This window comes from Lissotriton helveticus, chromosome 9 (assembly GCF_964261635.1).
Source record: "Lissotriton helveticus chromosome 9, aLisHel1.1, whole genome shotgun sequence".
In the NCBI taxonomy this organism is placed as follows: Eukaryota; Metazoa; Chordata; class Amphibia; order Caudata; family Salamandridae; genus Lissotriton; species Lissotriton helveticus.
This window is the reverse complement of record NC_136070.1, coordinates 495,217,618-495,232,146: the sequence shown is the minus strand read 5'-3', so window position 1 is coordinate 495,232,146 and position 14,529 is coordinate 495,217,618. Positions and strand designations below refer to the sequence as shown.

At 41.5% G+C, this 14,529-nt stretch overlaps 1 protein-coding gene across 2 annotated transcripts in view; it reads left to right on the top strand.

Annotated features, from left to right (window-relative positions):
* Window positions 1-14,529, top strand: part of HIF1A (hypoxia inducible factor 1 subunit alpha) — a 273,305-nt gene that overhangs the window by 80,740 nt on the left and 178,036 nt on the right. Inside the window, exons 2-5 of one of the 2 annotated variants that reach the window (XM_078660334.1) lie at window positions 6,982-7,172; window positions 12,228-12,373; window positions 12,525-12,609; window positions 14,185-14,297. In XM_078660334.1, the coding sequence (XP_078516460.1) occupies window positions 6,982-7,172; window positions 12,228-12,373; window positions 12,525-12,609; window positions 14,185-14,297 (535 nt within the window). Of the gene's footprint in view, window positions 1-6,981; window positions 7,179-12,227; window positions 12,374-12,524; window positions 12,610-14,184; window positions 14,298-14,529 lie in introns of both variants that reach the window. The other variant, XM_078660333.1, reaches the window with a different exon arrangement.

The following is a 14,529-nucleotide window of genomic DNA, read 5'->3' as shown; positions in this document are numbered from 1 at the left end:
CGAAAACTAGCAATGACGTGTTACTAGGAGAAGCTGGGGCTACGAACTCTGTGCTAGGAGCAGAGACTAAAGTCTGGAGGGTCGGAGCGACATGTACCTAAACCCTATCTGGTATCTAATGTTTAGGGAACATGTTGATATAAACTAGAAGTCATGAGGGGAGAGGCTAACCTGATTCTAAGACTGGACCATGCATTATTCTACATGTAGTGCGTGAAGAATATTAAATGACTATTAAATACAGTATTTCTCTAACATGGAGACGAGAAGGCTAGACAATGACGGAAACTATTGATGCAGTTCAGTAGCTTAGGAATGCAGAGGAGGAGGACTGAACTGATAACTGGAACTATAACATACTTTTGGCAGACTCAGAGGCAGAGCCGGGGTGCACCGGGCACTGCAAGGCAGGAAGTAAGTGAAGGGTCGAGGATACAGGTGGGGGCTGTATCGCTCCTCAGCGAGGCTTTCAGGAGACAGGAGCTGAATCTGTGGTCCGGGCCCTTTTTGAGGCCTGGAAACGGAGACTTTATAATTGAATAACGTGCACACTGAGAAACGTGGCAACATTACTTATATAGGCCTGATATTCGTAGTATTCACGAGGACTGGAAAATAGCATACTAGAGGTGGACACAACTGTAATTGCGTCTTTAATCAGAAATGGGGAATAACATATGCATATTGATCATGCACACATAACTCATGATGGATGAGGCGTAGGGACACAGAACATGGCAAAATTTACTTTTCCACACTAGCACCAGCTCACACAGGCAGCAATGGCAGGCCTGTAGTCACAGTTTGAGTGATCTTGCATGGGTCCCACAATATATGCCGCAGAGTGCCACTCCGCGCCGCAGAGTGCCGCTCCACCCAATGACGCTCCACACAATACAATTTCAACTCCTCTCTGCTTCACTGCACTCCAAACAATGCCATAAAATTCCATTCCACACGTTTCCACTCCATACAAAACCACACAGTTGCTTTTCATGCCACTCATTTCAACCCACAAAATGCCATGCAGTTCCTTTCCATGTCACACAGTTCCACTCCACACCACACAATGCCACACGGTTCCATCCCACACAGTTCCACCCCACACAATGCCACACATTTCTACTTCTCACAGTGCCACACAATTGCACCCCAATTCACCAAAGCCAATAGATCTCACATAGGCATGAAACATTGGCCTTGCCAGTCTACATGATGGCGAACACTATAACTATGTTGGTCTGCATTTTTTGAGCACTGCAATTATCGTAGCTTTTATTTGTATGTTTCTGCTCTTGTTATTCACTGGACTTGATTAATGCAATTTAAAGATTAAGTGCACTTTTCATTATATTTATGATTCTTCGATGTCTGATCAACAGCAGTGGGATCTGAAAGTCATTCGGGTTTGGACTCCCAACACCCTGCTGAAGGCTATTGCTAAGAATATTTAAATACTTTTACAGCAATAGATGTATCAGAATGAAGTAATTCATCAAATGGGTGTAACTGGCTCGGCTTCCTTTTAACAGGCCTCTCATTTATTTGCAGCCTTATTCCCTACTCACAGCGACCTGTCCAGGAATAGAAATGAACTAGGGTTTTTTAGGGTTTAACTGCACTACAGATGTATTTGAGTTCACAGCACTGCTTCTGAAGTGCTTCACCCCCATCCTTACTTTATGGTTGATACCACCCGAGGTTAAAATTAACTTTAATGGTAAACCCCAGCTTACAGAAAATGCACACGGCTTGGAGGGGAAATGCCTGACGGCATGTTGGTCTTGAGGAGATCCTTCTGAATTCCCAAGAGGGTCGAAATGTCGACAATTTTAGTGGGATTGTCTGTTTCCCAAATTAAATTAGGAACTTGTGAATGTACTTGCTTACCAGGAATTTTTATGACATCCCAATGTTTATATGCATTACTGTGAATACTGCATTTCACTGCATTTTAGGACCACGGCGAGGTCTGAACTTCCACTGATTTAGTTTACATTTATATGTATAGTTGAAAATAAATAGAGCAACATGATTTGTTGCGTGTGAATAGTCACAGAAAAGTCCAAAAGAACCGTTGTTTATTGATCCATGTTGTACAAAGTGAAGCACCAGATAGTAGACTTGGAGATGTCCTTGGATGTTGCTAGCCCAGAACTCCACCACCACAACTCTTCCGTACCTCCCTCCCAGTAGTCCTTGGCGTCGTGCAAGATGATGCTGTGGTCGCTTACCTGATGCACCTTTTCCCAGGTTCCACCTCTCCTATGCAGCCCTGTTCCTCTAGCTGGTTGTCACCACCATTAGCTTTGTCAATGGCAGTAGCAGTGGCTGGCCATGCTAAACATACTGGGAACCTAGTTCTGTCTACTTTAAAATATAGGAAACATTGCTTTGTGTACTTTTAAGATGGTCGCTGTGTTGCATGATGCAACGTTGCTATGCAACCCAGTCACCTGGAAAGTAGTCAAAATAAAATAATGTTTTAATTCTTTCAAGATGCTCGCTGCTTTACACAACGTGGCAGCCATATTCAAATTAGGAAAACATTGTTTTCTAGTGTTTCATGATGGTCACTGCATTGATTGTGACACAAAATGAGAACCACCTTGAAAGTATAGAAAACAGTGTTCCGTACTTCCAACATGGCCAGGCGCGGCTGCTATTGGTTTTTGGTAACGGTGCACTTTAACAGCATCTGGCATTGCCAAAGCCAGTAATTGCAATCATAAAGTGAGATGCCAATGCTTGTTGTAGTTGAGAGGGTTATCTTTTGGCTTTTATAAAAACTGCACCATGCTGATTAGCAGAATTGCATTCATATTTAGCACTATTACATTTGTTTGTTTACAGCCATTTAAGTGTTCAACTCTTAGGCACCTGCAGTGTGCAAACACATGCAGTCTGAAGCCATATTATCTAGTGACTACCGTGAGAGCATTTAATAAGTTGAGCTGTTTTTTAACCCGTCCACTTAAACCCCACCATAGACTTTTCTGTAATAACTGCCTTGTACTCATATTTTGTAAAAGTTGGAAATGTGAAGAATTTGTATGCGAGTCTATGGACAAATCACACTTGCTCGTTAGTTACTTTTGCAATCTTAAAGTAACCATTAGACCTGAGATTTTATAGTTTGCTCACTTCTGCATCCATTGATTTAGCGGAGCTGTTTGAAGTAGCCTTAATGTTAGAGAGGAAGAAAGCAGCTGTGGTATTGAAGCTGTACCAGACTACAGCAGATGTGTGACTACTTAGCAGCAATTTGTGGCTTTAATCTTTTCCTTAAGCAGGATATAACTCCATGACTGTGCAAAATATAAGCTCCCAGTTCCAGGTAAGCAACAATCCAATCACTGTGATGGGGGGAAAAGTCCAGGAAACACATTAAAGATGTTAGAACCCCAAAAAGGTAAACCCTAATTGTTTTTCACGACCAAGGGATATCGATTCAACAAATGACCCATGTCCAAATAAGGATGACGGTTAGCACTGCTGTATGAAAGTCTCACTTATGTAGCATGCCCTGGCCAACCTACCACAACATCAAGTTGATTCTGAAATGTTATATACGGGCAACCAGCAAGAATTTAGCCTGTACTTACCAGTTATGCACTGTTCTATACTCACTCACATTGCTTGCATTGTCTCCAAAAAGGCTTTGGTCAAATCCAGGTCAGTGTGTCTCCTTTAATTTGGCTAGATGCCAAATCAAACCCTGTGAGAAACGGGGCTTTTTGTTGAGAGGGGTAACAATCCTTCTCGAGCTACAACTACAGTTCATGTTAGGGGGAACCACAAAAGTCACCAAATTAACCTGTGGTTAACACTGGTGGCTTGGCACAAAACCAGGCAGGCCTTACCTTAGTGGCAATGTGTAAAGTATTGTTGTAGCAAATAAACAGTAATAAAGTAAAACCGCAACACAAGAAAAATCCCATGCCAGTTTACAACAATAGAGAAATATTTAATGAACAATTTGAGAACAAAATGACATAAATCCAACCGCCAAACCACAGTTCTGTAATTTTAAAGTTCTGTAAAATTGTACCAAGAAGCATAAAGCACTAACTGAATTTCTGGTCGCGCTAGATAGACCTGGACAAAGTCACAAGTTCAGGCTGTTTGCAGTGGTCTGCGGGCCGGATATATGAAGCATGTTAGTCCCCCTAAAACAGTTACTTTCTCAAAATCCTGCGCCCAGAGCTCAAAACTTCAGGATTTCACTGGAGCTCAGCTGATGCCAGCCATGGGTCCAGGACCTGTTTAGGCACCTTTTGGGGATCAGGAGCTCACTCCAGCAGAGAACAGCAGCGCCCAGGCAAGTTTACGCAGGGCTTGTTACAGCAGGTCAGCTGGGCAGTTTCAGAAAGGCCTTCAGAGCTTGTTATCTCTTTAGTTCAAAACAGGCAGTCAGTGAAATGATGCTTTGTGTCACTTTGGCAGTCCTTGGTTCAAGGAGATGGTCATCTTTCTGTCAAGCAGCAAGGCAGGCCTCTGAAGAACTGGGCCGCCCTTAAGCAGAAGGTCAGTCCTCTGTACACTTCTGGACCTATAGAAGACTACAGAAGGACTCTCTTTAATTCCAGAGGAGTGGGTTTGAGGGTGCATTATGTATACCTTGTGCTAGCTTTGAAGTGGAAGAAACTTCTGAAGTCGTCCCCCTGACACACACATTTGTTCCGGAATTTCCTTCCTGCCCAGGTCCCAAGATGTTGGGGTGTCAAATGCCTGGTGTCAAGTTCTTTGTGAATGTGCTAAGGCAGCGCCTTTGAAATGTAAGGCACGCTTATTGGGCCCAGACAGTGAACAATGGGACATGGGTGTAGCCCAATAAGCATTTCTAATGAGGGAGCAATTAACAAGCCCTGCAGGCTGTTTAGGGCCAACTTTAGGGGTGTTTTATATGTATTAAAAAGGAAGATTTAGGCCTGAAAAAGGGTTTTTTTTTCAGGTTGAATTGACAGTTTAAAACTGTAGTATAGACTGCAATGGCGGGCTTGAGACATCATCTAATAGTCTACTTTTAGTGGGTGGCACAATGAGTGCTACTGCCTACTAGTATCATTTAATTTGCAGGCCCTAGGTACCCAGGGTACCATATACGAGGGACTTACAGGTAAATTAAATGTACCAACCTGGTGTAAGCCAATTGTACCATGGTTTTTGGGGAGAGCACAAACACCTTAGTGCTGGTTAGCAGTGGTAAAGTGCACAGTCTCCCATGTTCCACCAGTAAGGTGCCTGCAACTTGGAGGTACCCGGGTCCGTTCATCTGCCATCTTGTGACTATTTACTACAGCATCTCTGGGTTATACATCAATAGGAGCCTACGTCTCAAATTCTGAGAACGTCCTTTTCAAATTTCTCCATCCAACAAAGCTGGGAACCTCAAAGGGCGAGTATAAATACCCTGAGCAAGTCTGCCAAGTTCTCCATTTTGGAACACCATTGTTTTTTCCTAAGAAAGCTTATTGTCATGTCTGTGTGCCATAGCAAAAGTGCTTGCCTAAACCAAACATGTTTGAAAGTGAACCGACACCAGAGCTTTTGAAATTGAGCTGCTGCTCTGGAGCCTGGCTAGTCCCACTCATTACCCTACCATACCATTGGCTCACTCTTTTTGAATCACCATTTAAAATGAGTTTGTTAGGTCCCTTCCACCATATGCCCACCTTCCCTCCAATTGCGCACCTTCCCTCCAATTGCGCACCTTCCCTCCAATTGCGCACCTTCCCTCCAATTGCGCACCTTCCCTCCAATTGCGCACCTTCCCTCCAATTGCACACCTTCCCTCCAATTGCGCACCTTTTGCGCACCTTCCCTCCATTTGCGCACCTTCCCTCCATTTGCGCACCTTCCCTCAAGCCCAAGTTGTTTCTTCCCCCATCTTCCATGTCATCCTCATCATGCAACTCCTCAGGAGTATGCTCCTACAACGGAGGAGGCTAAGACCATGATAAAATATAACCTTGTATAGCCCCACACTTTCCAGCCTGAGCATAAGGGAGGCCGACATCTTGCCCTGAGCCTGGGGTAAGGTCTGGGTGCTTTCAGTGACAGATTCTTTAAGACAAAAAATAGCATGATGTGCCTGTGTAATAAAACGCATTCCAGGTTTTACATGACAGTACCTCAGGATTTTTTTTTGTGTTTTAGTACTTTGACGTTCTTGCGTGTTTTAAAATAAGGCTGATATGTCATTATTATGATTAACATTATTCCACTTTACTGGTTATATGGTCGGTGATCCACTTTAATGTGCTATAGCCGAAGTGGTTTTAATGCAAAACAAACGTAACTACTTCCCTCATTAATGAAGCACTAGCTGCACTTATACAATAAAGTTTAAGATGAAAATAATTCTCGTAGTGCTCAAAAAATCCAACTGCCAGTCTGTAGCCCTGCACCCCCCACCAAATTGTGCAAACCAATTTGTGTTACAGTAGTACTTCCATTATTAAAAATCTGTTTAAATCGGCGGGGGTCTGCATAATTCATCTTAACTGAGGATCCGTTCTTCAGAGAAAGCAACAGCAATTCTTTCCAAGCAGGTCATTTACAAACGGCAGAATAACCCGTGAGTTCTCAGTTGCCTCCATGAGTAAAAAATTTTCTCCAGAAATTACCCCAATGAACTGACAGTCCTCCCACCATATAGACTGGGGTGGAGATTTAAAAAAACACACCCCTCAGTCTCCCAGGACAGTCCCAATTTCTGTTGAATGCAGCCATGATGTACTCAAGCCGACACGTTTGTGTGGGGTTAGGTCTAGATTCAGTATGAACCCTAAAGAATTTGCTTTTTGAAAGATTCAATGGATTCAAGAGTACTGGCCAAACTACAGTACCCAGTGTTTTCTACTTTTAGTTAGAAAAATATTGCAGTGAAACTGAATTCAAGTCACTTAGGTTAATAGATATATTTTAATGGTCCTTTTTCGTGCTTTCAATCACGTCGTATTTTTTCTTTTAATGCAGAGTCAGTTCCGAGCGCAGAAAGGAGAAGTCTAGAGATGCCGCTCGGTGTAGAAGAAGTAAGGAATCGGAGGTTTTCTATGAACTGTCTCATCAGTTACCACTTCCACATCACGTGAGCTCCCATCTTGACAAAGCTTCAATAATGCGTCTGACTATCAGCTACCTGCGCATGAGAAAAATGCTAGATGCCGGTAAGTGTAAGTAACTTTTGAACTATATTCTCTTGTTATGAGTGGGCGGTGTCAGTCACTAATGTTTTTAGCCTTTATTTGTGACATGTTTTTTTAAACGGTCTTTCATGTAGTTTAAGTAGAATTTTTATTAATTGAACCACGTGGTTTAGTGGATAAAATACTCCTTGGCAAATGCTCGGACAAATTATAGCTAGTCTTGAAAGTCCAACCTGACTCTTGCATCAATATTTATCCCAATTTTTCACTTAAAACATTTTCAGAGCAGAGGTATAATTCCAAAAGAAACCATATTCTTAGTCTTATTGTATGTCTACAATTTTCTTAGATTTTCCAAGAGACTCGCAGATGCAGTAGAATTCCGTTGCACCGTGGCTGCAATCATAAACATTGCAATATTTTGTTAGACAGTTCTTTCGAAACACACCCTCCATCTGCTTGAATGTTTATTTACAAGATGGAGTGAGAACGCTTCATTCAGTTCTCCCCACGTTTTTGGCTAGTAGAAAAAAAATGCGACATGCCCTTTATGCAGATTTCCTGCACTTGGCATGTGTTTGCTTACTCGTAGTTTGGAGGACAAAAAGGATCTCGCTGATATAGTAATAGGGATTATTTGGAAATCTGTATATTCCATACATACCAAGAGAATTGAGCAGTTAAGTCCAAAACCTGCTTTAATGGGAAACAAATTATTGAATTGTAGAAGGTGTTTGTGGTGACTGCTATGAGTTGTGTTCAACTTTCAGAAATCTCCAAATCCACAGATTTGGAAGTAGACTGTCAGACTGTGAAAACCCTTTCCTATAAATTTTTGTTTTGTTACTGCATGCTCACCTTTTTACTTATCACAGAAATATGAACTTTCTGAAGTGGGAAGTACTGTCTTGGATCTGACGTGGGTGAGGGGAATCTCGTTTCCATATAATATGGTCCCTTTGTCACAAAAAGCAAAGGTGCTCCATTTTACTTAAACCGTGCATCAACAACTTTACAGTCTTGCATGTGAGGAACTTGTTTTTTTACCAAATTACATTAAAATCCTTGGATCCCTGAAGACTAATAATCAAATTATTCTCTCCAATGCGCAGAAGAGTTCTGCGTTTGACATTTTTTTGACCAGGGCATTAAATTATAACCATCCTTTGGGGCGTTCAAAATGTAATAAATGCAGGACTACTTACACTGCCTGCCATGGAGGTAAATCTTTCTGAATTTTCTTCCTACCAGACAAGACCAAGCTGGAGGGTTCAGTAATTACTTATCCTAAAGGTAGTGCAGAGGAAAGTGCCAACCATGAAGCACTCGCTGTGAAGAAGCCTGAGGGAAGCACGATTGTCAGTACTGGAACATTGCACAGCTTCCACAGTATGACATGCAAATCACGTACATTAAGGGGAAAGGGAGTAAAGGGGAAGAGTTACGAAGCACATCACAAGAACAGGCATACTGGAGAAGGAGGCAAACTTAAATGATCAACAGTAGAAAAGGAAAATGTGTACTGGGCAAAAAGGTCACCTCATTTAAGTGTGTGCACAGGTTAGTACATGCACTTCCCTGGGAACTAAGGAAGCTTAAGTCCACCGCAGGGTACTCTCTCGCTTCTAATAGAGAGATGGCAAGAACGGAAACAGTTAGGGAGAAGGATTGAATAATACGGGCTCAGCAGGAAACACTGGATGCTTTCTGTGGAAAACCGTATATGGCATAGTGTTCTGTAAAAGACACGGTGTATGAAGAGACATAGGGACAGCTAATGCTTTTTAGAATAAATGAGAGAATCTTTGTACAGTAGATTATGAAATGGCAAAGTGAAGACCTGATTGAATGCGGAGCAAATAATGAAAGCCTTAAAAAAAAAATAAGGCGGCCGGCACCAGAGCGCAGTCTTCACAGTCCAGAGACACTGGCTCGTCTCCTAGTGTAGATTAAGCCATATGACTGTAAATCTGGCACAATGAAATCAGCTGAACAATGGGACCCAAATAAGGGAAACCATAGCAAGAAGTAGAGTTGCAGTGAATGGCCTGTAAACAGAATGTGCGTAACACAAGGTGCACAGGGGCATGGGGGCCTGTGATATGTTAAGAAGGACTTTGAAGAAAATGACACAAGACTGCGCAGGAGAAAGACAGGCTCATGTCAGTGCATAAGATATACAGCAAATAAAGAGACTTCTATACTTTCAGCAGCAAGAGATTCAGCAAGCAACGCTTGAAAAGAATTTCTGGAAACTTACAGCATCTAACCAGTATGAGGCACCAGTAATTCCAGAGCAGCTCTCCTTTGATTGGTCTGTACATACCCATTTTAATAGATGGGTATGTGTCTACACTATATCTTCGAAGTCATTGGAAGGAGCCTGCCAGTCAGAACTGCATATGCTCACAATGTACAGCAAATTCTGGATAGTTTGTCACACTATTATGATGGTGGACAGGTGCTCGCAACCTGACAGTGGGATGACTATTCTGCCTACAAATTACTGTCCTAACTGGTCATAGATGAGCTAGAAGGGTGGAGCTTACTGGGGAGAACTCTCTTTCATTGGCTTCTTGGACTGATCCTTTTAGCTCCCCACATAAACATATTGGAGACAATGTAATAAAAAAACAAAGTGGAGATGATACATGCCTAAATCACCACAGCCCTTGTCTACTTATGAAAAAAGGGGGCATGAACTTGCCATATCTCTGTGAGATGGCAGGAGCGTTATGTGAATGTGGAGCTCAAGCACAGCCCTAATTTTGGCGATCAACTCCGAGGCAGGCTGCCTGAACTTACGTTTTCAGTCTCTTCACAAAACCACCAAGAGGTCCTCAACTCCTTCATTGAAATATGAAGTCCCCCTTTCTCAAATACCTGTGTTACCAGCCTGTATTCCAGAAGAGACCATTTCACCTCTTGTGCCAACTAGGCATTGGTCCCTAGGTAATAGTGTGATTTGGGATTAGACATCAGTAGGCCTGTATTCTGACTACTCTGATGCAGAGGGGGTTCTGCAGAATATCAGACAGTCCAAGATGGTGGGTGATTTTAGTAGCTCCAATTGTGCCCACTCCCGAATGTTCGGTTCTCCAACCTACTCTTAGGCTTCAAAGGGATCACATCCATCTTCAAGAAGAGAGACCTTTTGTTCATTGAATGCGGCAGGTTGCTGCATCCTAGGCTGCATGTCCTCCGCTTGGGTGTATGTGCCTAAAGAGTCCAGGTGGTTGAAAAGAAGTACTCCGCTAAGACTAAGTAGAAGAGCAAATGGAGCAAGTCTCCAAATGGGCCTTACCAAAACAGAACAGCCCACTCAATTGATAATGACATCGTTCAACCATCTTAATGAATCCCAAGTGCATATTGACACCTGCAGAACCTATTGGAGCTGTTTCGTCTACAGCCAATGAAGTCCTCCAAAGACATGTGCCATGCCAGATGCATCTATTCCATCATACATTGCTGATTAGGCACTTGTCTCTTAGACTTACTCCTGGTACTAACCAGGCTGATGTATAACATTTTGAGTCCCTTTGTCTTGTGTGGTAAGAGTTCTTTCTTTGTGGTCATGCTATCTGCTAGACACACCATGAGCTGCAGGGGATTCGCTCTTCAAAACCATATACTTTCATCAACTAAAGCAGCCCTGAGGATTCGTTTCACCTTTGATGAAGTGGTTCTGAAGGGGTTTCATTTGAATGAGGCGGTCATTGTTCCTGTGTTTTTCTCTCATCTGAGTGACTCTTATACTGACCTTCCTCTTCAAAACTGGAATGTAAGCCACACCATGCACTTTTACCTGGAGAAATCGGGGCACTGTAGTCTATGGATCAATTTTTCCTGACTTTTGGAAGCAGCGATGCCGAAAGGCAGTCAATGCCATTATTAGCAAGCGCATTACCTTCTTTATTAATCATTGTTACAAATTTGCATAGGGTGACTGTTCCATCTGGCTTCTGAGCACATTTCCATCAGGGCTGATGCTGCTTTGGCAGCACTCCAGGCACATACCTATTGTCTCACATACACCGCGTGACCCATTTGAGCTACCTCTTGAGCATTCTGTTGACACTGTGCTACGAACTGAAGTGAGGCTACGCTTGACTTGCAAGTTCTTAACCTGTTTTCCGAGGCGGTTACTCAATGCTACCATTTCTTTTTCCCTTTCACATTCTCAGTTGATGGGAAATCTATCCATGAGTTAAGAATTGTAGAAAACTAGGATGTAGGATAAGAATAAACTTACATAGTAGTAGTAGTAGTAGTAAAAACAAAGTTTATTTAGACAATAGTCTATAAACCATACACAAGACCATGGATCCACTTTAGCAATGGAAATTTTACATCATAATTCATTTTAACATTCTATATACATTTAAAACCATAAAAACACTAAATTGACATTCTCCGTATTTTAAAATCTTAATGTCTTAAAATTTCCCAACTTCCTTGGATGCCTCTGTTACAGCTTCTCGTGTTGCTTTAAAAAATTTCCCCAACGCAATTGTTATATCTAAAAACGACATTTCTGTAAGGAGAGCAACCGCCTCCGATCGTGAGTTCACCTTGTATTTTAAAATAATGGACGTAAAAACATTTTTCGCACTGTTAAACTTACATATATGGTACTTTCTTTTACCTTAAGTTTCTTTCCAGTTATCAACGCTGTCAAACGATACCCCCAGCCATTATCTAAGAATACATGCATGCTTTTCCTTTTTTCCAGGAAAGAAGATGGCAAAAGTGCATCTATATGCGGGGTCCGTGACTCACATCCTTAGGCATGTGTGGTACTGGCATACAAAGATCTGATATCAAAGCAGTTTCGTCCCGGCCACTAAGTGGCGGGGATATCCTGACTTTAATAATACGAAAGACCATATAGACTAAGGCATGCAGTTGCCATAAAGGCAACTTGAATATTTATTTAACCAGCTTTCCTTTATTAAATGATGTACATTTTGGCAGCAGAATTGTTTTTAAGGTCATGCAGTTTAAGATCATTAAAGATGTGGTGTTCATCCCACCTCTGTTAGCTTATCATAAATGCTATTTTTTATGTTGTAGGTGAACCTGAGATCGAAACCGAGCTGGACAAACAATTGAACTGCTTCTACCTAAAAGCTCTGGAAGGATTCGTCCTTGTTCTCACCGAGGATGGAGACATGATATACCTTTCTGATAATGTCAACAAATGCATGGGACTCACTCAGGTAACTTCAGGAGTGGGGTGGGGAGTTATAGGAGGGAAAAACAGTGGGCTGGTGGTAGCCAGGGTTCTGGGGAAAACGTTTCATTCCATAAACCTGCTGGCATCCTTTGTATAGAGCTGTAACAATTTATTTGTAAAATATTTTCCTACAGTTTGATCTGACTGGCCAGAGCGTCTTTGATTTCACTCATCCATGTGACCATGAGGAACTGAGGGAGATGCTTACACACCGAAATGGTGAGAGGACACGCTTTTTCATGTGCCTATTTTCAAACTGCATGCATTTTTTTAAGTTTAACGTAGTAAAAAAGGAGACTGCTCAAAATAATGAAATGATTCGTTGATCTCGGAGTTTCATTAATCTCGACTGAAGCACTTTTTCTGGTTAATGTTGCCGTCGGAGTGATCCTTTTTTAGAAAATCCCATTTGGAGTGGACTTCAAATACAGACATCTATATTTAAATATCCCCATACCGGCATTGCAGCTGTTGAAGAGACATTTCTCAAGATGTTGTCCTGTCAGATTCCTTCATATTTCGTATGCAATGTGGTGTGTGAGCTGAGCGATTATTTCAATAACTGTTTTAAGATTGGAGAACGTTGCATGATTTCCTCCCCCCAAAAAATGATATACGAATGAACCACTAAATATAAACATCAAAACACATAAAATGGTTAAAACAATTTAAACTCTTTGCCTAGTCTATTGAACAAGAAACCAATTATTTTCATAAATAATAAAGCTATTTAAACGTGAACGTCTGGGCTGCTCCTGCCTTTGTTTAGTGTCTGCAATTATAATTTTGAAATTAATCTTTTCAATATGTTTTGTACGTGCTGGAGGGGACTTCTATCCTTGTGGTCCTGTCAGTGTAATGGGTAAGATATATCGCGAGTGACCACTAAAAATCCAATCCGCACTACAGTATATGGCGTATAAAATTATGCTTCCAGAAATGTCTGTGTTCAACTTGTCAATCCATAAATTTTATTCAGCGAGTATTTTATTCTTTTCACAATTTTGGTTATTTTTTTCAGTGAATACAAAACTAATATGTGTCTTATACGCATGCGCTTCCATTGTGGTCAATCAGAACCCCAATACGTTGGGGACAAAAGTCCTTCATCCAGGGAAATTCATTTTAAATTAGACTGTGTATAAAGCCAATTTTTATATTACAGGAGGGGTACAAATATCTACATCAAAGTGAAGTTAAACGTTAGGAACTTGTTTCTAGTTGTATCAGTCAACACCAGTGGTAATATGAAATGGTTGCGTGTTATTGGAAATGTTTGCTGGTTAATACATGCCATAATACTGCAAGCTTCTGAAACTTCAAAACTGTCTGATAAAGTGATGTTAAAAAATGCCACGTGTAATTTTTGCAAGCGTAACTATAAGCCTTAAAGTGCGGACTGGAACTTTAGATGTCATTCGACATATAATTTACCCACTGCAGTCACTCTTAGTCTGTGCCTTTTGATGTCTGTCATCCTAATTCCCTCTTTCGTTATTGCCAACCCCTCCCCGCCTTTATTTCGCTCACTCTTCCTCACCCTCGATCACTTCCTCACACAATCTTTCTTTGTACTTCCCACTGCTTTCTGCACATTCTCTACAGTGAAACCTTGTGGGAAGACAATGAGAACATTTCCGTTTTGAGGTTGCGTTTGTCTGCAACAAATTGACTTGCTGAGATATGCTTGCCCTTTTCTGCATGGCTAAATGATTAACTGCAAGAAAAAAAAACACAAATGCCTCCGTGTTAGCTGTATATTACAATTCGACTCTTCTAAAAAAAATCTTTTAGGTAATTCCAAAAAGTCAAAGGAGCAGATTACCGAAAGAAGCTTTTTCCTGAGAATGAAGTGCACTTTGACTAGCAGGGGGCGGACTGTAAACATCAAGTCTGCAACGTGGAAGGTAATCCGATACTGAGCATAATTTTATGTAAATGTGCAGTTTATTTATTCATTAGCTGTCTTTTTTTACCGTAAATCAAGCCCTGGGTGTATCAGAATGCTTTGCAAATGTCAAGAGTACAAAAGATACAAAATATAGCAATTGGAGGAAGTGTACCGTAGTTTTCGAAAACTGCAGAACTGAAACAAACTGAAGGGCATATACACTATGTTTACATTAAAATTTGATGTAC